Raw genomic sequence first — 26,653 nt, 5'->3', positions numbered from 1 at the left:
ATATTTTCCAAGTCATGATTTTGATATTTATAAAATGACTTCACAGTCCATCTCTATCATTGTTCACCAGTTTTCTTCAAAATCTAAAGGAGTAATTACATTTTCTCAATCCAGTATAAGTTGTTTATACATTTTCATGTATTGACTTGTTCATTTTTTTTCAACCTAACCACATATATGTTTATATCCAATCTCACCGTGACAAGGACAAACCGAAACTTAAACAATCCATTTATCCTATTCTAGTTAGTCATCATGTGTAAATAATAAGAGTTACCCAACTACATTTAAATATAACTATATAATAACTTCTCCTCTTTTTGGAAAAAACAAAAAAATATATAAAAATATGTATTACCTTATATGTTGTAAACACGTTAATTTAACATCTTTTTAATTATTTAATTAATAATTAAGTCATAATTGACAATTGATCACCTTGTAATCATCCATACGGAAAAATATCAAATTTATTTAATAATTGATTCGAAAGTTTCTCTTTTTCTTTCGAATTATAATACATAAATACCAAGAGAATTATGCATCCTCTCTAAATACAATATGACATACAAAAAGAAAATTTATAATATATCTTAAAACACATTGTTCGAAACATTTTAAAATTTACAAAAAGTAATTTTAAATCAACGCTTCAAAATTGCATGTTTCATAATGATTAGACATAACATTTACCTAATATGTAATATGTTATCTACAAGATACAACTCTTTTGTATCATCATCATCTTTTTCATCCTCTGGAATATAATTTTTTTTAATTCAAATAATTACTTATTATAAAATAGTTATTTATTTCAGTTTTAGTTACTACTTTTTCAAATTTAAATAATTACTCAATATTATTTACACAATATTAATTATAATATCTACAACTATATACACCTTTTATTTTTCTAATTTTATTTTTTACTACTTTTAAAATTTATAAATATTTAAAAAACCATACACACACATGCACTGTACTAATATAATTAATAACTATACTTTCTGAGTGGTCCATAATACTAATAATGGATACTTCTTCTTTAATAATATAATTTGAAAAATGTAATTATATATAATTACAAATTAGACCATTCAAAACAGTATTTTGTGTTTTACATCACACCATCTTTAAATACAAAAAATACATTCTGAAAAAACATTCAATAACTGCCAAACTTGTTTCAAAACATTCTGAAAAAACACTTATCCACACTTAGATATGTAATCCACCGTCAAAGAGGGAGAAGCTCTAATTAGTGTACAACAAAGAGGGGTACCATGTGTTTTTTTAAAAAACTTGAAGGTGCATAAAAAAATCATAGGGGTGCAGGAGGAAAGGGGATACTTCTCCTTCGTCATGGATCTCACACGACATCCCAAAACCAAACCTAATCGGGTTCAGTTGGGAACGGTGTCGTTTGCTTCTCCCTATCGTTCGTATTCACTTTGTCATTGACATTGACAACGATTCCAACTACAGACCACTAAAGTGAAAAATTTCTCAGTCACAAAAAATTTCTTAACTCCCTTTTTCTCCTTGTCTATATTTCTCTTTGTCTTGTCACTCTGCAAATCCATTTCCCAGGTACACACGGATTCATTCTTACATTTGATTTGAGCGTTTCATTCCCCTAAGTTTGTTCTAGAGAATTGTGGGTTTTCTTCAGAATGTGTTTTTTCTCAATAAAAAAACATGCTTTACACTCTTATGTTGTTCTGTTGTTGTCCCTTTAATTTGTTCTGCTTGGCTGTGAAATCTGTGTGAGGATTAGCAGGTTTCTGAAATAATAAAGTTGAGTTATTTCTCACCTCAGAAATGAGCTTGGGAATGCGCAGGACTGATTGTGGTACTATGGTGTGCTGGGATGTCCTGCACGCCCCGAAAAATATATTTTTGTTTTTTGATTTGCTTTGAAAAATAATGATGAAATCACTCAATATTTAGGCTAGTAATGTTTTAAAATAATAGAATTACAGTTGATTTATCCCTTGATTTTTTTAACTTCTTTTCTCTTTTTGGTTGTGAATTTAAAAGAATATTTGTTGGATAATGCCATGAAAGTAAGTGTTAGAGCTGGTTTGGTACTGGGTGTCATCAGTGAAGTGGGTTTATAAACAAGGTAAAGAAAAGCTTATACTTCTAATCTAGCATTTGTTGAGTTCTTTAAAGCAGGAACTAGCTATTTAGTTTTAAGTAGTTTGCTAGAGGGTATTCTGAGAAGTGAAAACCTTACTTGAGATTTGATGTTGATTTAAGAAAAATTACTCAATTCTAGACTATTACATGTTTATGGAATTAAACAATTGTATTTTGTATGCATTTGGTGTATCTGTACAAAGCTATGTTGTTGACTTACTTCGATTACAAAATTTTAAGTACAAAATAAAGTTGGAGAAAGTCTATTATTTGCTTCAATTTATGTAGTCTTAACGTATACAGTATGCTAATGCTTAATATTGGAATAGTATATTTGTCTGCCCTTCATTTCTATATTGTCAACTGCTGCAGTTATTGATTTCTTATCCATAACATTGCAGCTTTCATCTTGAATTTGAGACATCAATCTGGGCTTGTGCTATTTGGCAAGTTCACACCTATTTTACTTACTGGTTGACTTTTGTGATGGAGATCCGCGTAACACTGCCGAGTCTCCCATGGATCTTGTGCATTTGAATAATGTTGCTCGAGTAACAATATCCTGATTGAAGAATTCCTTTGACAGGGGGAGATATTAGGTTGTTGTTTGGGTTTGTAGTTTATTTCTAAAATCAGGAGGTCCTTGCATTGTAAAAAACTTCAAGTGTCCCTGTTGCTTTTCAAATTGTTGGCAGATGTCAGAAACTGACTTGGCAGTTATTAAACCTGAGGTATGCTTTCTTGTGTATAAGGGAATATATATTTTTGGTTCAACCATTTAAGCTGTGGCCCAATGTTTCATTTGAGTTGTCCTGCTGCCTGTTTGCTTTTGGTTGAATTGTTAACCTATTCCTTTGACCTTTATTTATCAGCTATCTTCTGTACGATTTGTTAATCCATTTCTATTTTTCCTGTAATACTTAATACATTATTGAAATTACTCTATGTTCAATAATTTCAATAGGTTTTAGCAACTTAGTTTCTGTAGTCTATGTATGGATGCTGTAACGAAGCTTGTAACTTCATCAAAATAATCAATACAGAGGTTTTTTCTCTTTTAAGTTACTTTTTTCAAAACATACATGCCGTTTTTATAAGTTAACTGCCAATTTTTTCTCTACATAGCTGAATCCCAACACCCTCCATCATTGCATCTGGAATTATGTGTTTATTTGATATGAAATTTTGATTATGTGAATACAAGCTGCCTTTTAGTTTTCAGTTTTAATGAGTTGTTTTAGCATTTGAAATGACTCTGGTTTAGTTTTCTCCTCAATCTCTTTGACAATAGAGATTGTAAGGAAAGGGCTGCCGATTCAAAATTGAACAGCATGTGCATGCATCACCCATCAATTAAATAACGGAGTTTCAAGGGTGAATCCCTCTTTCGAGAAGTTTTTTAAACTTCTTTGAAAGCATTAGTCTTGCATGTGGCTTATTCAATTCTGTGTGTTATCTTCTCTTTGAATCACTGAATTAACTTAGTTTGGGTTGATAGTCTCTTTAATAGGTTTTGTATTCCAATTTTCTATGATTTTTTAATGTTGAGTCGTGTGCTTTTCTTGTCTGGAGAATAAAAAATGGTATTTTTTAGTTTAATCAAGGGAAGCTTCCCTAATAGTGAATCAAAACTTGGCATTGATTACTTTCTTAAGTTGAGACTGAATCTGATACCTGTTTTTGTATTTTTCAGATGATGAAGCCTTATGTTTGGCTTCAAACTTCAGATGATTCAATCCAACAAGTGGAACAAGAAATTGCAATGTTTTGCCCACTTATATGTCAAGAAATAATACAAAAAGGCATGGGATCTTCCAAGAATTGTGCAATATGTCTTCCTCAACAAGTCAGTCCTGCCATGTTGAGCTTAATTCTTGATTATTGTCGTTTTCATCAAGTACCAGGCCGGTCAAACAAGGTTTGACTCCTTTTTTTCAATGCTCTTAGTTATTATGTATATACATGACAAGACAATTCCTAGTCTGAACTATAAATGTGAAAAGTGTTTGACTTAGGGATTGTTCTTTTACATAGGAACGTAAATCTTATGATGAGAAATTTGTTAGGATAGACACAGAGAGGCTTTGTGAGTTGACGTCTGCTGCAGACAGCCTTCAGTTAAAACCATTAGTTGATCTAACCAGCCGTGCACTTGCTCGAATAATTGAAGGGAAGACGCCAGAGGAGATACGCGATATATTTCATTTGCCCGATGATCTTACAGAGGTGTCTGGTGCTTGTGAGAACTCTGTATGCCAATTATATCTTCTTGGATTTTCTGTTTTCATTTCTCACAGATTCTGTTGACCCAGGAAGAAAAGCTGGAGCCATTGAGAAATATAACTGCTGACCCAAGGATCAGGCTTTTGAACCGTTTGTATGCTAAAAAGAGAAAAGAATTAAAAGAGCGCGAAAGGTTAAAGGTGCCACCAAATTGTTTCTTTATCTTTAACACATTTTATCTCATGTTGTCAATGTCATTTGTGTCCCTTATTCCTTGGGTTAAATAAGTTGTTGGTACCTCCAAAATTGACCCATATCGGAGTGGTGTTTCAAAATTTTCAGTGTTTTTGAGACCCAACATTTATTAAATATGTTAATTTGGTCCTAGCAGTTACGGTGTTACATTTGAATTAATGGTGTTAACATGTGAATTTTGGCAATGTCACTTGTCAATATACCTGCAAATATTTGATTAAGATGATTACACGCCACCAACATTGTTAATTTTAAAGTAACAAAGCTGATGTCACGACCAAATTGACATATTTATTAAATTTTAGGCATAAAAATCGCTAGAAAACTTCGGAAGTACCGAAAACGTGTTTAACTCTATTCCTAAATTAGGTATTTGTGTTTGAACTTTTATTTCAGAACAGTGCTGATCAGTGTTGCCTGTGCTGTATTTGATTAACTTCCATAGTTTTATGAGATTGCATAATATCATTTTTGAAGCAAGGTAGCAATGTTGGAGAAATGTAAATTTATTTTGATAAAAGATTTTCATAAATATGAACAGAAAATTTATGGTTTAAAAACATTAGTGGTCCCTATGACTTTATCTTTGGATGTTACTTCATCTAATATATTAAACATTGATTAAAATGGTGCATCATGTAGGGCAAGTTGTTTTGGCATATTGCTATAAGTTTGAACCGTAACCTAACTTTTGAAACTATAGACCTTAAGCTACACTTTTGAAGTATTGGGACTTAAAAGTTGTAGGAATAAAAGTTGTATTTAAACCCAAGATTATGAAGAGAAAGGACAATAAACTATCATCATCAACTAAACATAAAACAATGAAGAAAAAGGAAAATTTGTGCAGCGATGTTCAAACCGCACCACTTGCCTTATCTTGCCCTGTGCCTAGTGCTGCGCCATGTAAGCTTAAAATTTAAAAATATTGATGTTACTCTCCAAACAAATCCATAGAAGTGAGCATAGGTTGCATAGTGTGACAATTTTTTCCTCTACTAAAGCTGTGAAAGATGAGTAACATGTCATTTGTTTCTTTTATTTCAAAGATGCATCACCAATCATTGACAACACTGGTGCTTTTGTTCTTGCTTCAATTTTTTATTCCTAAATTGTAGATAAGTTTGATATAAATAATCTGTTTTCATGTTTCAGAATGTTGAAGTTGAAGAAGAACATGTGGATGATCGTTCAGTTGATGACTTATTGTCTTTTATCAATGGAAATGATGGAGGTAAATTAAACATACTAATCCTCCTTATCTTTCTCTTCACTTCATGTATTTTGTCTATTACTTGATTAAATGGATACTTATCTCATTACTAATTGGTTTGGACCTCATTGGTCGTAAGAAGGCCCTTCTGAACCATTAGATGTGCTTATGAATTGGTTTGGGCCATTATCCAACTTGGCATACGTTTCTTCATGTTGACAATGTAATTCTGAATGATAGGATGCACAGATAAGTGTTAAGTATGGGTGGTCTGTGGTGTACGTAAATATGATGGCACCCTATATTTGAGAATATCCAGGCAGCTTTTTTAGATGATAAATTATTGCTACTCCAACAAAATTTATGACAGCCAAGCTGAAGTAGTATTGGCAAGAAGACTGCTAATATCTGTCTCTTTTTCTGTATGAGCATGGCTAGCATTTTTTACCCTTCAACTAAATCTAATTTAAATTGATATAAGAAATACTTAAACATGGCTTCAAATTTTGACTTAAGTTTTTGAAATTGCTGTGAATATTGTTTTGGACTAATTTTAATCAGAAAAACAAATAAGTGAAGTTATCTATTGACAGAATTAACTTATTTCTTTACTGGTGTATTTTTTTATTTTCTTAGTGCCAAATTTCATTAAGTAGTGAAAATGCACATTTTGTAACATTTAGGACGAGAATTTTTTATGGTTTTTGGTATTTGTAGTTACTAATTGCTTTTTGAAATTATTTTGAGATGCTTTAAGGGAGGAATTATTTGAGAGCTATAGCCTTTTTATATTTTTCTTCAGTTCCCCTTTTGAATTTCTTACTGGAAGTGAAGAATTTTGTCACAGATCCCAAGGGAGTTAAAACTTCAAAGAATAAAAAGAAGAACAGGAGGAAAAAAGAGCAACAGAAGAATTCTTCTCTGAAGGAGGCATCTGAAGTGAACAAGAAGGTTGTTTTGAAATGCTCTGCTATATAACCTACACATCATTAAATCATTTAGCACTATGTCAATTTTGATGAAAAAGGTTATGGTCTCTGCTCACCAAAATGTTGAAGTGTTTATTTTATTGCCTTACAATAGGAGGTAAATGGTCATGATATCAGACACCAAAGTTCTGAAGCTGAGATAATTAGTGAGACCTCCTATTTACACTATGCAGAAGATGATGCTTTTACTTCTAAGCCTGAGTTTGATGATGGTGATATAGATGATGAGATTGATCCTGCTTTAAAGGAAAAAATTGACAGGTGGGATTATTTTCTGACTGATTGTTGTTTACTGTATTATTTTTAAAATCTATTGTATTTTTATGGGTGTTATTATAATCCCTGGCATATTTTCTGTTGCTCTTGCAAGTCAATATCTTTTATTCTGCCTAGTCATCCGCATTGCTGAATGTCTTATATGAACTACTGCATATACAGAGGACAGGGTTGCAGAGTGATTGAACTTTTTGCTTATCTCTTTTTGGGTTTTCAAGAAATCTAATAGGAAGAAGCTCAATTTAGAATGAGTGGGCTTCAGGAACCACTGGCCCATGAAGGTAGTAAGACACGATGGGAAAAAGTGTATATGAGAAAGAAGAATCGAATGGTTGAGGTGGCATGACTTAAGGGTAGAGCAGTTGGAGGAGAGAGAAAAGAACATTTTGGTGAGAAAAAAATGAATTGTGGAGGGGGAGTGGAGATCCTATTTGTATTCTGTTCGTTGTTCTAGAGGAGCATAGCTTTGGGCAGTTGGATTTGTTATCCTATTGTATTTTGCTTTCATTAATAAAAATAATACATGCATCAGTGTTTACTTCATTTCTTTCTACTTCTTGCTTTTGAGGTGCAGATCTTTAATATAGGCTACATCGAAAAGGGACATGTCAAAAATAACATTGATTTCCTTACCTCCGGTTACCTCATCAACGGATAAAAGAATTGGTGTCGCTGATCCAGAAAAAAGCAAGAGTATAGATGTTGTATTTAATATGCAAGGTAGAGAACAACTTGACCATGAAGTTACTAGAGCATTTCACTCTTCTTAGGGTTGCCATTTCATTTAGCAAGAAATCCTTGCTATAAAGAAAGCATTTTCTATGCTGCCAACAATTATCTTAGTGATTACAAACCTTCCAGCTATAGTAAATGGGGGACATTACTTCAAAATGAGAGGAATCATGCAGAGAAAATTGTTACATCCAGTTAAAAATTCAAGGAGCCAAAACATTGCTGGTGATGAATGGAGTTATTCTAAGAAAAGATCCCTTATTAATTTCATGGCTGTCATGGAGAACGGACATATGTTTCTATAAGTTATAGACTGTTCAAATTAGGTAAAAGACAGATGGTGAAGCTTTTTGTAAAGTAGCAGGTTTAATGATTGAAGCTCACTTTCAATCTATTTATCGAACTCCATGTGTATTTCATACACTAAATGTTACTTTGAAGAACATATGTGCAGCTAAGAATTAAAAAGAAAATAATTTTGTTTACCCATATGATAATTGGTGGGATAAGGTGGATCACATACATTCTTTTCTATGATGTTTGTCGAAGAACTAATATGGAAGCGTCTTCTCTTCACCCAATGTATGAAATGTGAGATTCAATGAATGAAAAGGTGAAGAGAGCCATATATGATTATGAGAGGAAGGAAGAAAGTGAATGTTCAACCTTTTATGCAGTGGTTAATTCTACATTATTTGATTGATAATCTAAGAGTGGCCCGTCGTTGCTTAGATTATTCTTTAAATCCAAGGTGATTAACTTTTATTTATACGTATTGTTTTAGGATTACATAATGGATGATATTTGATATGCTATATATGTGTGTGTATATATATATATTAATTGTAGGTATTATAGTCATCTATGGCTAAGTGAAGATTGTAATTGAGTTCCTCCACATCGAGACATTGAATTTGCTAAACGTTTTAAGACATTATTTCTCGATATGGATGCAAGAGACGAGTTAATATAGAGTTTGTTAACTTATCATATGGAAGAGAATTTTTAGATGATATTGATTCATTGAGTGATAGGGGTAACATGAATCCGAAAACAAGGTAGCTAGCTCATGGTATTAGTGCTTCTATACTTCAAAATATTGCCCTCTAGTTACTTGCACAACCTTGTTCATCTTCATGCTATGAAAGAAATTAGAGTACTTATTCATTTATCCATTCTCTCAAGAGAAACATGATGACATCACATAGAGTGGACGATTTGGTAGTTCTTCAACTTCTTTGAAGGAATACTTCACAATTTATCAAAAGGAAACAAAATTGTGGATATAGGCGGATATGATTTGGGTTCATTTGATGATTACGCAATTCTTGAAGTTGCTAATTGTCTTTAGATGAACCTAAGCTAGAGGGTGTCTTTTTCAATGATGACAAAAGGCTGAAATGTCTTAAATAAATGAGACCCTCTTTTCACATTTTGGATTTTAGACGAATGAATTGTATCCTTTTCTGTTTTAGTCAACGTGTTCAAAATATTATGTTTGACCGGGTTTTTCTTAGATGATTTTGAATGTATTAAATAATTCATAATGATGATTAGTATGCGTGGGTATCTATGTATGCATGTGTATATATATATGTGTATGTATACCTGTGCTGTCGTGACCTTCATTTGGGAGATCACAGGTAATGCTGTGTTGTGTTCATGTCTGTGTTTGTGCTTCATTCATAGCTGGTTACCCAAACTAATGGACTTCGAAGTCGAGGTAAATTATAAACCAGGTCTAGAATATAAAGTAGCGGATGCTCTCTCTACCATTCATCGCTGAGCTTAATACCATTTCCATTAGTCTGTGTTGAGTTGATTTCCGAAACTAAGGGATGAGGTATAGAACATCCTAGGTTGGTTTGCATCTGTAATGAGATACAACCCTATCCAACTTCCATGGTGAATTATGTTTGGTGTGAGGGTTGATTGTTTTTAACGGGTGTTTCATGTTGTCCCCCCCTTCTGTTTGGATTTCTATGTTAACTAAATTTTATGATTCAGTAACAAGAGGGCAAAGGCGTTGCTTGACTGAGACGCAGCTCTTAGTCAATTGAAATTTCATTTGCAGCATGCCTAGCAAACTATTGTATGCAAGTCAGTCCCCAAAGGCAGCAATCATTTGTTCGCCATAACTGTTCCAAGCTATTCCCAAACTACTCTGGCCTCTTCCAGATGGTATCCGGCATTGGAAATGTGGCCTATAAGTTACAGTTACATTCATCAGCTCGAATTCATTCCATATTCCATGTTTCTCAGCTTAAAAAGTCCTTGAAGAGTGGTTTTTGCTGACTTTTCTTCAATCCCAACGAGTTGAGTTGGTGAAGTGGAACCTGCCACCCCTGAGGCTATTTTAGCAACTAGAGAGATTTGAAGCCATGGTTCCACAGTGGTGGAATGTCTGATCTTTTGGCAGTCCCTGCCAGTGGAAGAAGCATCAAGGGAGCTTGCTACTTCCATTCAAAATAAATTTTCCACATTCTTCCTTGAGGACAAGGCATATTTTAGAAAGGGTGGGAGAAGTCTTTTGGAGAGATAGTTAGAGGAGAAGAATTCTGTTACAGGGGGCAAATGATTGATTGGAGTCCAAAGATCTTCTGTGACTTGGGGGAGCCGTGCTCCTATTCATCTTTGTATTTTCCTTTTCTTTTTGAATACAAATGAGACCACCTCTGTTAGGAATTTCATAAGAGAGTGAAACCTATGATTTCTGAACGCTGAAGTCCTATTGCCAATGTTTATGACACTCTTTATATTTACCTTCCATGTTTTTTTAACATTCCATTTTAGTAACCTACGATATCTCTTTAATGTAAAGAGATGTTCGTGGTTGTTACAATGGAGTGCTTTTAAGATGATGACATGTGCACACTAAAATTTATCTGCATTGTATCATTTGATGCAGGGAAGTGGAAGATTTTGCCCGAAGATTAAATTCTGACTGGCCAGAAAGAATGCAAGAACTTTTATCATCAGGTCAAGAACGAAAGACGGTGCTTTTCACTGCAGATGGTTTTATAAGGCGACATACTTGTATGATTTCACCCTTTATTACAGTATTTCTCTGATCGACCATATTTCCGAGCTGAACTTCAAAAATAATTTGTGCTAAAACATTTTCCTTTATTTTCCCTTTCTCCACTTCTATTTAGTTGCTTAGAAACTTAGGTCATTTATATGTATTTTGCGTCTTCAGCTCTCTATTTCCCTTTCGTTTTGAACTTCACTCTTGTTTCTTTTTGAATATTCTGCAATTTTTGTTAGTGTTGGTGGCATGATTTTAGTTTTATAGTTTCACTGTTTTCAAATATTTATTTTCTTGTTCAAGCACAATTCATATACTTGGTGATGCTTCTTTTTTCTTTTAGCTAATCGTTGTGGTGCTGGGTCTCAATTGCATTAGGCCATATTCTATCAATTAATAAATCTTGATATCAACTTTTGAGAGTTTAATAGTTTTTGAATTTTGTTTTTATATGATTTGTGCTTGAATTCATTCAGTGTTTGTGAATAGGGCTTTGCTAATGATTAAGAAATCAATAAATAAAAAGCTTGTTAGAAATCACTGCCAGGATGCATTGCTAAGTGATACATTTAATGTTGTAATTTCTTTAAAAAAATCACTTTTCAAGATAGTTTCTTTCCTTTTTGAAAGAAAAAGAAAATTTACCCGTAATTCATTCCTTTTTTCATTTCTCGTGTGCTTATTCACAACTGACTAAATCTCTTTCCCTCTTCAGGACTGGACTTAGAATGGAATATGGAAATGAATCCTTCCCAGAGGCTTCAACAATTTTGAGAGATGCTGGCAAGCGCAAGAAAAGTTTTGCATGTCAGTTCCTTTTTTCATTTCCTTTGTTTTATTCTATTCTTTGCAGTTCATTTTTGGTGGTAATTTTATTCTGGGGACTCTCTTGTACTTTGTCAAATAAAAATAATAGTTTGTATGGAATGGTATATCTTTATTGTTGAGCCTTCGCAGTTTTGTACTTTTAATTTGTAATACATTGATTTTCTGTCAAGACATTTTTGGTGTGGATAAGAGCTAATCTTAACTTCATTTCGAGTAAAATTCACTTACATGAAATTCGGTTTAGCAAGTCAACCATGTGATTTTTAAACTGTTGATTGTCATTAATGTATTCTTCTTTTACATTTTCTTCTTATAAGAATTAAATGAAAATTTATATTTAATGCTTTGAAACTGTGAAAAAACATTTAAAACTTTTTATCTAGTGAGTAAGAAAATATTGAAATATGATTTATTATTAATGTTTCAAATACTTTGTAAATAATGCAATGTTTGGGACAGGAAAAGACAAGAAACATGAAATATTATAAGGTTACTCATAATCAATCTCATCTCACATCATCTCACAATGTATCTAGTTTTACTTTCCTTTCCTTGATTATGTAGTTGATTATGTAGTTGTCTATTTTGTTATCTATGTGTTGTTATTGAACACTACTTAATTGAAATAAGACAGTAAATTTGTTAATACTTTGACATAATTGAACTATTTGGCCACTTGTTTTTACTTTTTCCTAAGTTTTATTTGTGAATATACTCTTCTGCATGTAGATCTGTTATCAATTTTATTGAACAACAAGAAAGCTTGAAGTAACCAAATCCTTTATCTTTGTTCATGACATACAAATGGCAACTGATTGTTCAACATGCATCCTCATCTTCATGGACAGAATACCTTTATCCAGATTGACTTCTCCCTACATCTCCACACTGCTTAATGCTTGATATCAACTCTAAGACCTACCTTTGTGTCATCTTAAAGTTTTACCGTTCACTGTGTTGGAAGATTCTTTTTAAGAGTTGTGGGTTGAAGATGTATGTATGTTGTAGTTAGTTTTTTAGTTTCAATATGAAATATGTTTACAGATTGTCTGGAATAGGGTTTTTAGAAGAATTTCATTAATATGTCTTCCTTCACAATTGCTTCCTACCTTCCCTATTTTCTTGATATAATTTCTCACCCTTGTTGAACAAAGAAAACCTTACATCTCAACCCTTTCTAACAGATACCATCTACCATCTGAACTATATTAAAAGTTCATCGACTGGACAAATGTATTTCAGGAAGATAATTTCACAATGCATAATTTTTAGTTATTTTAGATTGATTATATATTTTTTATCAAAAAATAATATTTTCAAAATAATTTTAAATATATTTTACAGAGTTGGGTATTTATACAAATTTTCTTGGGTCACTCATGTAATGAACATTCACTCATCTGCTCACTCATGCAAAGCAGCTTCATATACCTCTTTCATTTTGCACATTCATAAATTTTTTATTTCAGTTTTACAATTTGAAATATAAATTTTATATTTCAAAATGTCTAATTCAGAATATATTTTTTCATTTATATTTTGGAATTGGAATGTATAATCTAAAATATAATTTTTTATATTTTAAAATACACAATTCAAAATAAATAAAAAAATTGTAATTGAGATTTTACAATACAAAAATTATATTAAATGGCATGTTTTAGAGTATAAAATTTTATGGGTGTGGATCAAAATTATGGAGGTGCAGGAAGAAATGATTCCTGTGTGGACCCACATTTTACATAAATAAATATATTGTAAATTATGTCTCAGATTCAGAATTATCTCGTTTTGGATTTTCTAATTAAGAATTATGTCTCATATTCAGAATCTTATATTCTTGTTTTATGACATGTAATCTTGTTTTAGATTAAGTAATTTTATATTAGATTACGAAACTACAAATATTATTTTGGATTACGTAATTTGATCCAGAACCATTTTTTGGATTATGAAATTCTATCTCAACTATTTGAATATTCGAAGTATACTGTAATAAAGGTGTTTTAACTACTATTTTAGATTATAGGATAGAAGAAAGTATGGAGGAGAAAGAAGAAAAACCTGCAAAAATAATAATCAGATAGAATCCAAACATTTCAAAATATCCTTTTTTAGAATGTTTATGGAAAGTGTAATTCAAAGGTTTATTTTTTTAATAAACTCTAGATTTCGTTTTCTGACAACTTCTTGTTATTATATTATAACTATGGCAAGAAAATTTGAAGTGAAATAAGCATTTAAATTTTTCTAGGTTTGATTAAGATTTATAACAATTAAGTTTTCATAGATTTCTTCCTGCACCTCCATAGGTCTGTGAAAGGACTTATTTGCCCTCTTCTCCCTTCCTCTCTCCTCCGCCGATGCATCCCTCACCCCTTCTTCCTCTCTTCCACCGACGCTCCTCTCTTTAAGGAGCCATTGGAATGTCAATAAATCAATTAGGTTATATATTATGGGATCTTACTGACAATTAGATTAAATTCAAATAAACAATTACCAAAATCTTGAATTTAGAGATTACAATTATACGTTGATGAGATTGTTTATGAACTGAATTTAACTTAACTAAATTCAACTCAGAAACTGAGTTTAGTTGATTAAATTACTGTCTTCCGCTATTGTTCTGAGAATACAATTTTCAAAGTATTGTGTAACATGTCTTAAACTTTACTTAAAATTGTACTAATTTAACTTTCATAACTGGCACGTCTTCATCTAGCCAACTTTTCATGCAAGAACTGGCATATACAAAACACCAAAGACTAGACAGATCAATGTCTTTCCTCTTCATCTCGAAAGATTTAAGGAAATTGGTAACATGAAAAATCTTACAGGAACAAAAATTTAGCTAACTTCAACTTCAAATCCCATACAATACAACATTAACAATAGTAATGATGATAATAATACAACATAAGTTATGCTTATATAGTAAACAGCAGCTTCTCAGTGTTAGCAGCCTTTCCAACAGTGCCTCCCCTCTTGGATCGGAATTTTCTATGCATGTATCTTTGCTTCTTGACATTTTGGTTGGCAAAGGCATGGTTTTGTTCAGACCCTCATGGATTCTCCATCTGCTATCTCACAAAAAATAAGGTTACAGTACACAGATTCATGGTCCTCTTCAATATCAGAACAATTGGGTGATATCTCTCAGGAGGATTTAAGTGCATGCTATCATACCATTTGGCTGAAATTGTTACAACAAAGTTACACAATGTCCTAGGAGTTTCTACCACTCTCCTATAGATTAATATACCAAGTAGGATACAAGCCTGCTGCTGTTCAATGGTGGCTGTTAGTTGATTGATTATCCTCTTGGATATGACAGCAAGGCCTTTCTGGTTCCCCTCTTGTCCATAAAATCTTGAGTTCGCCTCTCTTTTTTCCCAATGACAAAAAGGTGCCTGCATTTGTGATTCCAGAATAAGGTTACAGAAAAATGGCCAGATCTTATCATTAAGTAACTAAATGTCTACTGAAGACAACAATCAAGTTTTATCTACGCAATGTTATTGCAGAATCGGTCATGTCTCATAAATGGTGTGTACACCAACCAAGCGTATGACACTCGTACGACATGTATCGGTGAAATGTCTAATTCGAAAGACACTTTTTTATCTTTGACATGATTTTGACCTAGTTCCAACACAATGTCAATAATGATATATATAATGATTTTCTAAAAAACCCATAAACTTATAAACTTATTATATAAGTTTGTATTATGATTATAGAAATAAGGAACAAATCTAATATAATCACTACTTTTCGCTTTTTGTATATTAGATGGATAAATAATATTCATTTTTCTACTAGCTGACCATGTGTTTAAATTATTATATTTAACTAATCTTGTCTATAGATGATTTTGAGTATGTAGGTACATAATGATCTAATATATTGATTCGTGTCCCCGTGTCCTACTTTGGAGACTACAGGTATCAAAGTGTTTGTGTTGTGTCCAGTGTCCATTTCAATATTCGTGCCACATAAGGTCAGAATTCAATTCTCAATAAAATCATCTTTATTTCTTTGTCCAATCCACATATGAAATTTTGCACCAAAATCAGATGAACAAGCAAGCTAGGAGAGCTTGACTACATGGAACACAGGATGTGATTCAGCTTGGTTAAAGACCAAAGTTCATAGAAAGCCCCAAGCCCAGATAAAGGCAGAAGGTTGTGTGATAGGCCTTTTGCAGTCACAATAAAACTCAAATTATAACATGATTCCTTTTTCACTTAGTTTTGGTTCAAAAATGAAGTGATACTAATTGGCATGATTTAAGCAAAGGAACTTTAAAAGCTAATAGAATAGGTTGAAGTATGATACCAAGGAGCCATTTTTGTGGATGGAGAGGGAAGAATGAAATGTAAAAGACTAGAGACCAACATGCCATCATTGGATCTTGTACTTACCAAGTGTAAATGGAACTATATAAAGCAAAGCTGGCTGACCATGCCCATCCATCAAGTTCAAAGCCACATATGTGATGAGGAGACCTGCAGATCAAGGTATGATGAACAAAGCAAACAGTCACTTCCACATTTGAAGCTGAGAATATACAGAAGAAGCAAGCAAATAAATCCATAGTGAAATTCTTAATGTTGCAAAAGTGTTGTATCATAGCTTCCTTATAATTCCAATTAGTAACTTGAAAACATATTAGATTGAGGCACACTGCATGCATAGGCCTGGCAATGCACTATAATATGCAATTGACTCAGAGACACATTCATCACCGATAACATACTACACTCAGAGTCAGACATAGGAAAGGACACGTCAAGTTCTCTAAGAAAACACTCGTACACAAAAACGAAGTCATCACCGTCAAGAATTAAGTAGATATAAACCTTTTCTTTAAACCCTTTCACCTATTACGCTACCAACCAAAATCCATAGACATGCCTAAGTTAGAAGTTTGCAACTTGTCATTTTGTTTTTCATCAGAGAGAAAGCCAAAAGTTTTGTGAGTGTCACCATTAAAATTCCGTATGAACTCTTCTTCTTTTGTTAACTTGATGCACTTAGAATGTTAAGCAATTTTAACCAGTTATCTAGAATTTTCCGTGGTTAAATTATTATAATACTATCAAAGAGTAGCCAAGTGTATTACAATATCAGTGGAATCTAGCATTACAGTTAACAGGTCTACATATTTTCAAATTTTATTTGGAAAACTATTCCCAGAGAAAAACATTCTATACCTAAACCATAAGCAGTCATTGCCCACAAGAAGTATCCAGCACGAAGGTTCGTCTTTGCCAACCAATCATACCTGTAACATTAGTTATCAATAGAATAAGTTCCTGAAATTGTTACATAATAAAAGACCATTCTCCTTTTCATCTATCTAAATCACTTTTGCAGTGGAAATCATGTGCATTCTACAACAAAAAGGAATTCAGTAAAACAAGAAGAGTAAAAGAGGTAAGTATAGTATGATCAACATAAGAATTCCATTTCAACCTTAGTGAAAATGCCACTATAAGTCCTGGTAAGATTATGTCCCCAAATCCAATGATACTGTAACCACCCCAAGGGTCAAATAGACGAGGTATCTTGAGAAGCATGGGAATGCCATCTTCTCCACTCTTATCACCACGAGCTACCTGTATAGAGAAAAGTTGTATTAATTTGAAGGGAAAGCAAAATGAAAATTGAAGCCAAAATCAAGCTTTGCAGAAAATGGTGGAGAGGGAGAGCTTTCTTTAAAAGACTGACCACTATCATCACACTCTCATGGAACCACCATTTAGAGACAAACACCCAGAAGATGTCATATAGGAATGCACAACTGAGAAGAACAGTCCCAACCTAATACAGAAAAAAGTTATGAAGTTGTTTTTGTTCATAGTTAAAGTTCAGCAGGATCCAGCAAAGCTATCTCTTAAAAATGCCCCATTTATGACTCCTATTCTTAAACTAAGAGTATCACAAACAAGTATATAAGGAGATGATACTTACAACCATTTTAAAAACCAAAAACAGTGGGAAGAAAACAGCAACAATGAATCATTACCTTTAGATTTGGTATGCGAACAATCTGAAGAACTGTAATTATCAATGTGATACCCTGAATGATAGATGGTAGACAAATAAATAAATATTAATGAGCCTCTTGATTTATAAATGCTTACAATCCTAAATGGCAGAACTTAAATTTCTATCCAAAACTACATTGAATGGGAACAAGTATTATCAAGAGAAATAAAATTTTTACCTAACAAAGGAAAAATATTGTTGTCACACAAAAATAAAAATCATGGCATTGGAAACTAACAGCAAGCAGAGTCATATCCAGAAATGTATCAAAGGGGGGTGAGTTTTTTCATCCAGTTACTTAAATGTCTTTCTTGCTTTTAATAAATAATGAGGTTTGAAAAAATATTTACCATTAATATTTTGTGTAAACCTATAGAATCAGAACGAAATTAAGCAACTATCACCTCAACATCCTATATGTGTGTGTGTGTGTGTTAAAGGGTACTGAGAGTGGGAGACCATGGTGCATTTTGATGACTAGTGACAGCCAAATTTCATATATAAAAAACAGAGATTAGGAAATTGATATTGTTCTTCACATCTTTTTCATTGACCAATAGCAAAAGAATGCACTCCTTGTACTCAGTTCATGACTCCATACTAGCAAATAGTGTTAATGTAATAAATAATTATAATTGGATCCATATCATATATTAACCAAAACAATACAATTCAAGAGACAAATGCGGTATCCTACAGTCATTGTTATAGTCACAGCTGCAACCTAAGGAAAAGTACTGGATTTCATGCTAGTTTAAGAATATTTTCAGTTTTATACTAGTGATGTTCCAATGTCAGAAAACAATATCTAAGAAATGCAGCAAGCGGATTTTTTATGATTGTGTCATAATTTTCTTTATTTTAACAATTAATCAGAAATGCCAACCAGTTAGTCCAAAACACTAGAAAATGTAAAGAAAGAATTTAACCAGGAAACGAAGTAAATAGATCTTTTTATAGGCAAAAAGTGATAAAGCTATTCTTACAAGGATATCCTGACCGATCCAAGCCCATGAATCATGGCGACAAACCGCCCAAACCACAGCAAACACTATGCAGAATGGAGTAACAGCAAGTGTCAGATATGAGATAGCTCCAAAGAAGGGTATCTTCACAAATGTCTGGGCAGGTTGGCGAAACCATCTAAAACTATAAGCATTGTACAGTCAATTCATTGCCATAACTAAAGAATGTAATAGAATGAAAATGAACCATGTTCTCTACAGCCACAAGCTTTAAACTAAGCTAATTTCTTTTTCGGACAATATTGGTTTATGATAATGTTGATACTAAAAGAAAGCAGAAAATCCTTGCTGATTCAAAAATTACATAAAATACATCTTTGAGCAATGTTCTCAGTCAGAGCTGTATGTCTGTCTTGCTACATTTGGTTAAGAAAATCAGTTCTTAACACTTCAATGCTAATACTTTTCAGGAAATGGGTATACGGAAAAAGACTATCTGGCTATGTCAATCTATTCTTACTCTTATTTGCCACCAGTTATACAAACAATAATCACACCAATTAATCACAATTTAACAACACAAATACGGTATGCTCCACATCATGATCTTTGGGCCATAACATCTGTAGTTATATCCTCTTTCAGTTATGTTGAAAATGCTGATTACTAGAAGTACAACATATGTATAACCCAACAGGTCAATCACAAATCCAACCAAAGAAAAATCGGCAGATTGTGGATAAAAGACTTACCATGATAATAGGGCCACCAAACAAGTTTGCAGTCCCTGAAAGCACATGAAGAATACAACGATTTAGCTTGTTTGACAGCTAAACAATCATGCTGTTATTGCATCACCATACTTTAACTCCAAGTAATAATTAAAGCAAAAATTACTAAAAATTCACGAGTGAAAAAATATTTTAGTTCTAATCTACATAACAAAAGTAATAATGTCCACCAATCTAAGGGAATTCATGATTAACTGTACATCATATTGTGTAGTTGTCAATGTTATATAACCTATTTAGGACTCAATATAACCACAACCAGGGACACTTTTTTGTCTCAGCTTGAAGATCTAGGATTTGACTTAATCATAGTAGCCTTAGAAATTTGGATTGCGAAGGTGGGCCATATTAAACTAGAGAATTCAAACAACTATTTTCATCCCTGATCCATCTTTTTCAAGTTGGGATTCGTTTGCATCCAATGATGACAAGTTTGAAAGCTTGAATTCAATCACACAAAGGTAGAAGTAAATGTTGGGATATTGAGGTTCTAAACGATATTGTCCATGTGAATGGAGAAAGAGGCTATAAGTTAATTGTCCAGTCATACCAAAATAAATTTCAGGACATGAAATAATCAAACCCACTTTTCCCATATTAGCTTAGAAGAGCAAATAGATTGAAGCCTTAGCATTCAAGTTCAGTAACTTTCAGACCTACACATTATCAGGTCCCTAGCAGGAGGAAAATGATTGCAATGAAATGAGCTCAGTATGATCTGTTATATGTAGCTCAGTTAGAATATGAGGCTTAAGCATAAGGTAGACAATGCTTAACCAGCTCATAAAGTAGCTTACTAAATATCTTTTCCATTATAGAAATAGCATTCTCCCACTTGAGTTCCTTTTAATTTGAGTTCAGAATCCCTTTCTTTTGCTTTCACGATAGAAAGAAATTTGTCACTAAAAGTTCAGCACAAGTGATCCCCCACTTACAAATCTAAGACATGGCAGCTTCCTTAAAGAAGATGAAAAATAATGATAACAAAAGCAAGGAAATATGGTCAATCAGTATAGTGATTATAATCTAGATCAGAGGAAAGAATACTCAGATAAACAAAAACTAGGCCTGGAACAAGAAAAACGCACCTCTACCCCGCCAATGCAAAACAGAACCACCAGAACTTCAACAAACCAGAATGACATTAATTTATACAGCATAACCAAGAAACATGAAGCAATCACGACGAATAAGATTGCTGCTATGGTACTAATTTCCACATAACCAGTGGAACCAACATTTTCTGTATTAGTATAGTCATCTGAAGCATCCTGCAAGTATGTAAGTTTAACCATATATTAGTAACTAGATCAATGAATTTCCAAATATGAGGGAAACAGTTTGTTATAAAGGGGGAAAAACATGCTGACATTAAAAGAGAATAAAGTCCTGTTTTATATAGCCTCCTTCACAGGTAGCAAATAAAGCAAAAGCTTTATTGTTTTAATGTGCTTGTCTTTTCTGCACTTTTTTGTTTGGCTCTATTTGGTTAGTAGGATCTTATCCTCCACATCTTAGTATTCCTGTTTTTTTCACTATTGAATAAAGTTGGCACAAAAATGGAACTAGGTAACCTTTAAAAGCTTCTCTTGCTCAATAGCTGCTTCTCTAGCACTCCAGGCAGACCAATATGAAGCACATAAAATGGTACCAACAGCCATAAGCCACAAAAACACTTCCGCAACATCAACCAATGGGCGCAATGGAGAGTATAACTGTATGGACACTAGAGACCAGGAATTGTACATGCAGCAGTGCAAATGATACCAAGTAAGACACATCACCAGAGAAGTATAAAACATAATAAGAAACACCTCACAGAGAGTTAATCATACCATTGGAGTTATTTTTAATATGCCTTTCCAAAGTCAATCCAGCATCTTGGGGAAGCATGACAGCAGGTATTCCTATATCAACATCAGTTTCATTTTCTTCACAAACCATCTTGAAAAGTTCTGTACAGCAAGAAAATACAACAGTTTATCAAAACAACCACAAAATAATACTTTTTGTATTTATAAAAGAAATATTGACTTCAATTGCTCATTGCAACTTTCTTTTTTGTACTCTGATAACCAATAACGAACAAAAATTTAACATCTAAGCAACTAATATCCCGAAGATCACCTCTGATTAAAACCACTAATGGACAAGTAAGAAACAGATATACACTATATGATCTCAAAAAGCATTGAAAAGAAAAATGCAAACACCTGTACGGTAGTTTATAATGAGGATGGCTGAAGCACCAGCTTCATCAGCAATATTCGCCTTTGTAGTGAAACTGCATTTTCCTCGGTGCACCAAAATTATCTCGCTGGTGAGCTAATGGTAGAAAGTAATACAAAATATAAATTAGTAAATGTATAAAAATAGAGCTTTCAATCTGAACAGTTATGCTTCACATGCAAGTAAAGTTGCATTTTACAGGATATACAACTTAATAATTAATTCAAATACTTTATTCTTAGGCTTTGTACAACAATCAGGAGGATCAGCCATGACAACTCTGGTAAGATTGGCACGTTTTTCTTTTGATTCCAACGTAGGGCCAAACCTCGCACCAACACCAACATACTCATTTTTTTCCACACCATCAATCCAAGCGGGGACTTTTACCTAGACAAAAAAGGAAGCAATTAATCAAAGCTGTTGAAAAAATGCATATATATGTATATATGGCAATACACAACCCAAGAAAATAGAATTAGGTTGCAAAGCAGGTGCTACAATCGTAAAGCTAAAAGATTTTTCAGAATCAGTTCGTTCTTAGTCCAATATTAAAATATAGCTCCCAATCTGCTGCATACCATCAAATTTGTTTTAGTTAATTTTTGGGTACACTCAAATAACCATTAGCCTAACCACCAAAGAAGGTCAATAAAAAAAAAAAGGCACTGAGTTGCAGAAATTTTACAGGAGAAAACTCTTGAAGAAGAGCATAGACAAACTAAGGTCTTTCAGTAGTATCTAAAAAACAACACCCCCTGCACCAAACTCATATGCAGAAAAAAAAAACGATAAAGAAAATCATACATATCAAATAAAGATGTTAGTGTATTACACAAAAATTAGCAACTCTCAATCTGTCACCACATAACAAACTTAGATCTCTACTGAAAAAGCTAGAAACCCACAACCTATGAGATATTTACGAGGCAAAAAAGGAATTACTACAGTACCCAACTAAGCACTGTGGCAAGGAATCTAAAAAAGGAAACTCAAAAAAACTAAACACGCAACCTCTAGAACTTAAGCAAGCATTGAGCAAACACCAAAGCACCATTGAAGGAACAGATCATCGTTCCACGACGAAAACTCAAACCAAATACCAAACATACATATACTTCTGAATTTCTAAATTAAACCCACCCAACCCAATTCTCCAATTTTCAGTTCCCCAAAAACAAAAGGGTTTCCCATGTTTCCAAACCCTCCTGTATAACTTTCCCACTAAGCAAGCATCAAGGCCAAGAACAAAAGTTGAAAACCACCGAGAATGACATTCCGAAACCAATTTTACAATTCATGAGAAGAACACGAAAAAGGATAAAACTTGGTACCAAAACAAAGTTGTTGTCACAACCAGGCCTTATGGGGGCAACATCATCATGGTGAACTATGTCCCCACCCAAAACCAGAGTGACTGAAAGCAGGAGCACATAGACCGCACTATGAACAGCTCCAACTGAAACCATGCTGAGAGCTAAGGCTCGTGATGCAAAATTCAGAGAGAAACAAAAGGGGTATCAATGAAAGCCAAAAAAATGTTCTTTTTTACTGTTTTTCAGATAGAAAATGAAGAACAGACAGAGGAAAATGGAGAAGAATAAGTGGAGGTGGCAAGAAAGAAGAGAGAGAAAGAAAAGGGTAGTAGATTTTATTCATTATTATCAGTTTGTTTTCTTAATTTCTGTTTTGTCGTTTGTGGAAACTAAGGAAAAAAAAAACTAGAAAAGTGCGTGGAACTGTTGAACTAGAACTTGCTTGCCATGTTGATTGTTCTAAGTTGAGTGTGACCACCATGGTGCCATGTTCTGTGTTGTGATTCGGTCGTAGCGTTTTTACCTCTGACACAATAGTAGATTATGTTATTGTCCAGTTAAAAAAATTATATTTCAATTAAATTAAAGAGAAAACTAACTTATTATACTTTTGAATTTGAGATAAATTTTATGAATTTCAACGGAGTGTAAAAAATAGTTCAGTTTCTCTGCTGCTGAAATTGTTATATGGTAGTCTGCTGAATATTAAAAACATAATATTTTGATTATATTTTAAAATTCTAAAATTAATGGTAATTAATGAATTTTGAAATGGAACAATAAAGAAAATTCAGTAAAAAATTTAAAGTCGTAAAAAATATAATGCAATATTTAATAAAAACTAAAAGTTCATTTGAATATTCTAACATAGGTTTCAAATACATTTTAAATGATTGATATATCAGAAAAAGATTGACTATAGTTTAGACCGATATAAAAAGTTTTGATTTTTATACTATATGTATCTAATCAATATATTTTTTTTTAATTTTGGAAAAAAAATCCAAACTAAATCTGCAATGCGATTATTTTATGTTTTGATTTAGATGTAAGTAATTAATTTTTTTTCCTTTATGTGCAACAATTTAATATCAAACAGTCCAATTAATTTTTAAAACAATTATTATAAGCATAAATTACTATAGCTCATGTTACGTACTAATTTAGAACAAATCCATATTTAGTATTATACATGATAAATGTTTTCTCTTTTACTATTCGTAATGTTTTCAATTACTATACTTCTTTAATCTAAACAAAAATTCCTTCAAACATATATCAATGATCATATTAACCATTAAAAACCATAAATATTAGCTATACAAATATTTTTTACTTGTTATTTACTGTTTAAAAAATAATTCCTAATATTCCTGTTAACATGAAAGAAACTAAGAGTTAAATACGAAAAACGCTTTTCTACTGATAATGCTGTGACTTTAAATGGAAAAATTGTAAACTGAAAGTCTCATAAAAATAAAAGCTCATATAGTCGACAAGCATACGAGAATTTAGTGAAAAATATAAAGTGATTATTTTACAATAAATTAAAAATAAAAAGTTGCATCTTAAACTAACTAACTTTTGAGTAAATAAGTTTAACTGTTAAACATGGATATTTTTAATAAATACACGCCGACAATTGATACCGAAATTTAATTATATGTATATATTGATGGATGGACAAGGATATAATGGTATACGACTCACGAATACATATGCAACCTACATATAATTAGTATTATTATTAGTAAATTTTATTTGAGTTTCTTTTTAATTTAAGTGATTAAAATAAAAATTATTAGTGAAAGAGATATAAATAATGAATTAATAGTTTAAAACATGTATTTATAATTTTTATTTAGATCTATTAAATTAAAGTTATTTTTGTAAAATATTAATTTTTAAAAATTTATATTTTGACGTTTTTTAAATCTACTTTCTAGAATGAAGAAATTTACTTGTATTAATATTTTATTCAGTAATTTAATTTGAATTGTAGTTAAAAATATTTTTTATCTAAATTTATATTTTAAATATATTTTTAGATATTATTTAAAATTAATATATGTGAAATTATCTAAGGGTATATTCTTTTTTAAAGGATTCCAATCTTTAACGAAGTTTTTTTGACGGGTAAACACGAGTAATATTTAAGGTTTTTCTATTTGTCAAGTAGTGTCAAATTGGTCTTTGAGTTTTTTTATCTCAATTTGGTCATTTTTGTTTAAATGATTTAATTTGATCATTCTCGCCAATTTTTACCAAATGGTGTTAAAGTCAATGTCATGTGCCAATTTATTATTTTTTAGATTTTTTTTATTTTTTTGTTTTTTTACACATATCACTTCACATTTGTGTCACCTATCAATATCATTCAATTTGATCCCTATATTTTGTTTTTAGTTTCAATTTAGTCCAAATTAATTTTTGTAAAAATAAAACAATATTGTTCCTCCTTAAGTTCATACTCAATTTACTTTCTCTATAAATCTTATGATGATCTTCTTACTAAAATTGACAATTTTATTAAATATTTCTATAAATATTTTTAAATTAACTTTAAATTTTATATGAAACTTTAAACTATGGTTTGTTTTGAATATAAAATTTAGTTTATAAACTTATATGTAATAAGTTATTTGATTTTTAATCTTTACTAAGTTTGTATAATATGGTACACTATATGCATTTATGTATGATGACAAAATGGTTAATTACTGAAATTAAGTTTGAGGTTTAACTTTGTTTAATAATAAAACTAAAACCAAAAAGTTTGTTTAAAAATATTTAATAAGAATATTACCATAAGATTTATATAAAATGTAAATTGAGTCTCAATGCAAGGAGGGACAATATTATTTCATTTTTTAAAAAATTATGACTAAATTGAAACTAAAAACAAATATAAATATCAAATTGAATCATTTTTACATGTGACACAAATGTTGAATGACACGTGTAAAAAAATTAAAAAAATAATAAATTGACACGTGGCATTAACTTTAACCAAATTGACACGTCAAACTAATAATGACCAAATTGAATTATTTTAAAAAATTAAGAACCAAATTGAGAAAAAAAATTGAAAGACCAAATTAACCATATTTGAAAAATACAAAGACAAAAAAGTAATTTAAGCCTTATACTTACCTCATTTGTTCCAATCCTGTATCAAATCTATCAACAACCATATCACTAGTGAAAGTATAAAATAAATATTGTATAAATATAGGGTTAAATATGTTTTTGTCCCTTAACTTTCAGTGAATTTTGGAATTAGTTCATTTTGAAACTTTGAACCAATTTAGTGTTTTATCTTTTGAAATGCGTGAATTTAGTCATTTTAATCAAATTTTGTTAAGTTTATTTGACATTTCAAACGTTTTTCATAATAGTATTTGACTTAAATTTAAAGCAAAAATGTGTCAAACAATATAAACAACTCAAATACAATCCTGAAATGCGTATAAAACATCAAATAAACCTAACAAATTTTGATTAAAATGACTAAATCTACGTATTTTAAAAGATGAAAGACTAAATTGGTCCAAAATTTTAAAATTGATTAATTCCAAAATTTACTGAAAATTGAAGAAGCAAAAACATATT

The 26,653-nt window shown here is 31.7% G+C and overlaps 2 protein-coding genes across 5 annotated transcripts; one reads left to right on the top strand and one right to left on the bottom strand.

Moving 5' to 3' along the window:
- The first annotated feature begins 1,357 nt into the window (after window positions 1-1,357).
- LOC114167544 (SKP1-like protein 21) lies at window positions 1,358-12,844 on the top strand. 4 transcript variants are annotated; one of them, XR_003600258.1, is made up of 11 exons: window positions 1,368-1,590; window positions 2,544-2,873; window positions 3,836-4,060; window positions 4,177-4,368; window positions 4,455-4,565; window positions 5,776-5,854; window positions 6,681-6,784; window positions 6,917-7,083; window positions 10,739-10,866; window positions 11,574-11,665; window positions 12,416-12,844. XR_003600258.1 is itself a non-coding variant. In XM_028052646.1 (10 exons), coding segments are annotated over exons 2-10 (1,044 nt in total). In that variant the 5' UTR covers window positions 1,368-1,590; window positions 2,544-2,837; the 3' UTR covers window positions 11,576-11,855. The 4 variants fall into 4 exon arrangements, 2 of the variants coding, with proteins under 2 accessions (XP_027908448.1, XP_027908447.1); XR_003600259.1 differs by having other exon boundaries at window positions 12,535-12,842; XM_028052646.1 differs by lacking the exon at window positions 12,416-12,844 and having other exon boundaries at window positions 11,574-11,855.
- Window positions 12,845-14,405: 1,561 nt separating this feature from the next.
- On the bottom strand, window positions 14,406-23,362 carry LOC114167116 (signal peptide peptidase-like 4). Its single transcript, XM_028052075.1, has 14 exons — window positions 23,060-23,362; window positions 21,957-22,115; window positions 21,710-21,821; window positions 21,332-21,451; window positions 21,071-21,222; window positions 20,585-20,767; window positions 19,458-19,492; window positions 18,727-18,889; window positions 17,718-17,771; window positions 17,420-17,512; window positions 17,165-17,307; window positions 16,903-16,973; window positions 16,111-16,194; window positions 14,406-15,096 (listed from the first exon to the last, which is right to left on the bottom strand). Exons 1-14 carry the CDS (start codon window positions 23,192-23,194, stop codon window positions 14,975-14,977), a joined length of 1,626 nt encoding a protein of 541 aa, XP_027907876.1. The 5' UTR covers window positions 23,195-23,362; the 3' UTR covers window positions 14,406-14,974.
- Between the last annotated feature and the right edge of the window lie 3,291 nt (window positions 23,363-26,653).

Source organism: Vigna unguiculata, chromosome 10 (genome assembly GCF_004118075.2).
Source record: "Vigna unguiculata cultivar IT97K-499-35 chromosome 10, ASM411807v1, whole genome shotgun sequence".
Taxonomy (NCBI): domain Eukaryota; kingdom Viridiplantae; phylum Streptophyta; class Magnoliopsida; order Fabales; family Fabaceae; genus Vigna; species Vigna unguiculata.
The sequence above is the reverse complement of the archived record's forward strand: the minus strand, read 5'-3'. Positions and strand labels throughout refer to the sequence as shown.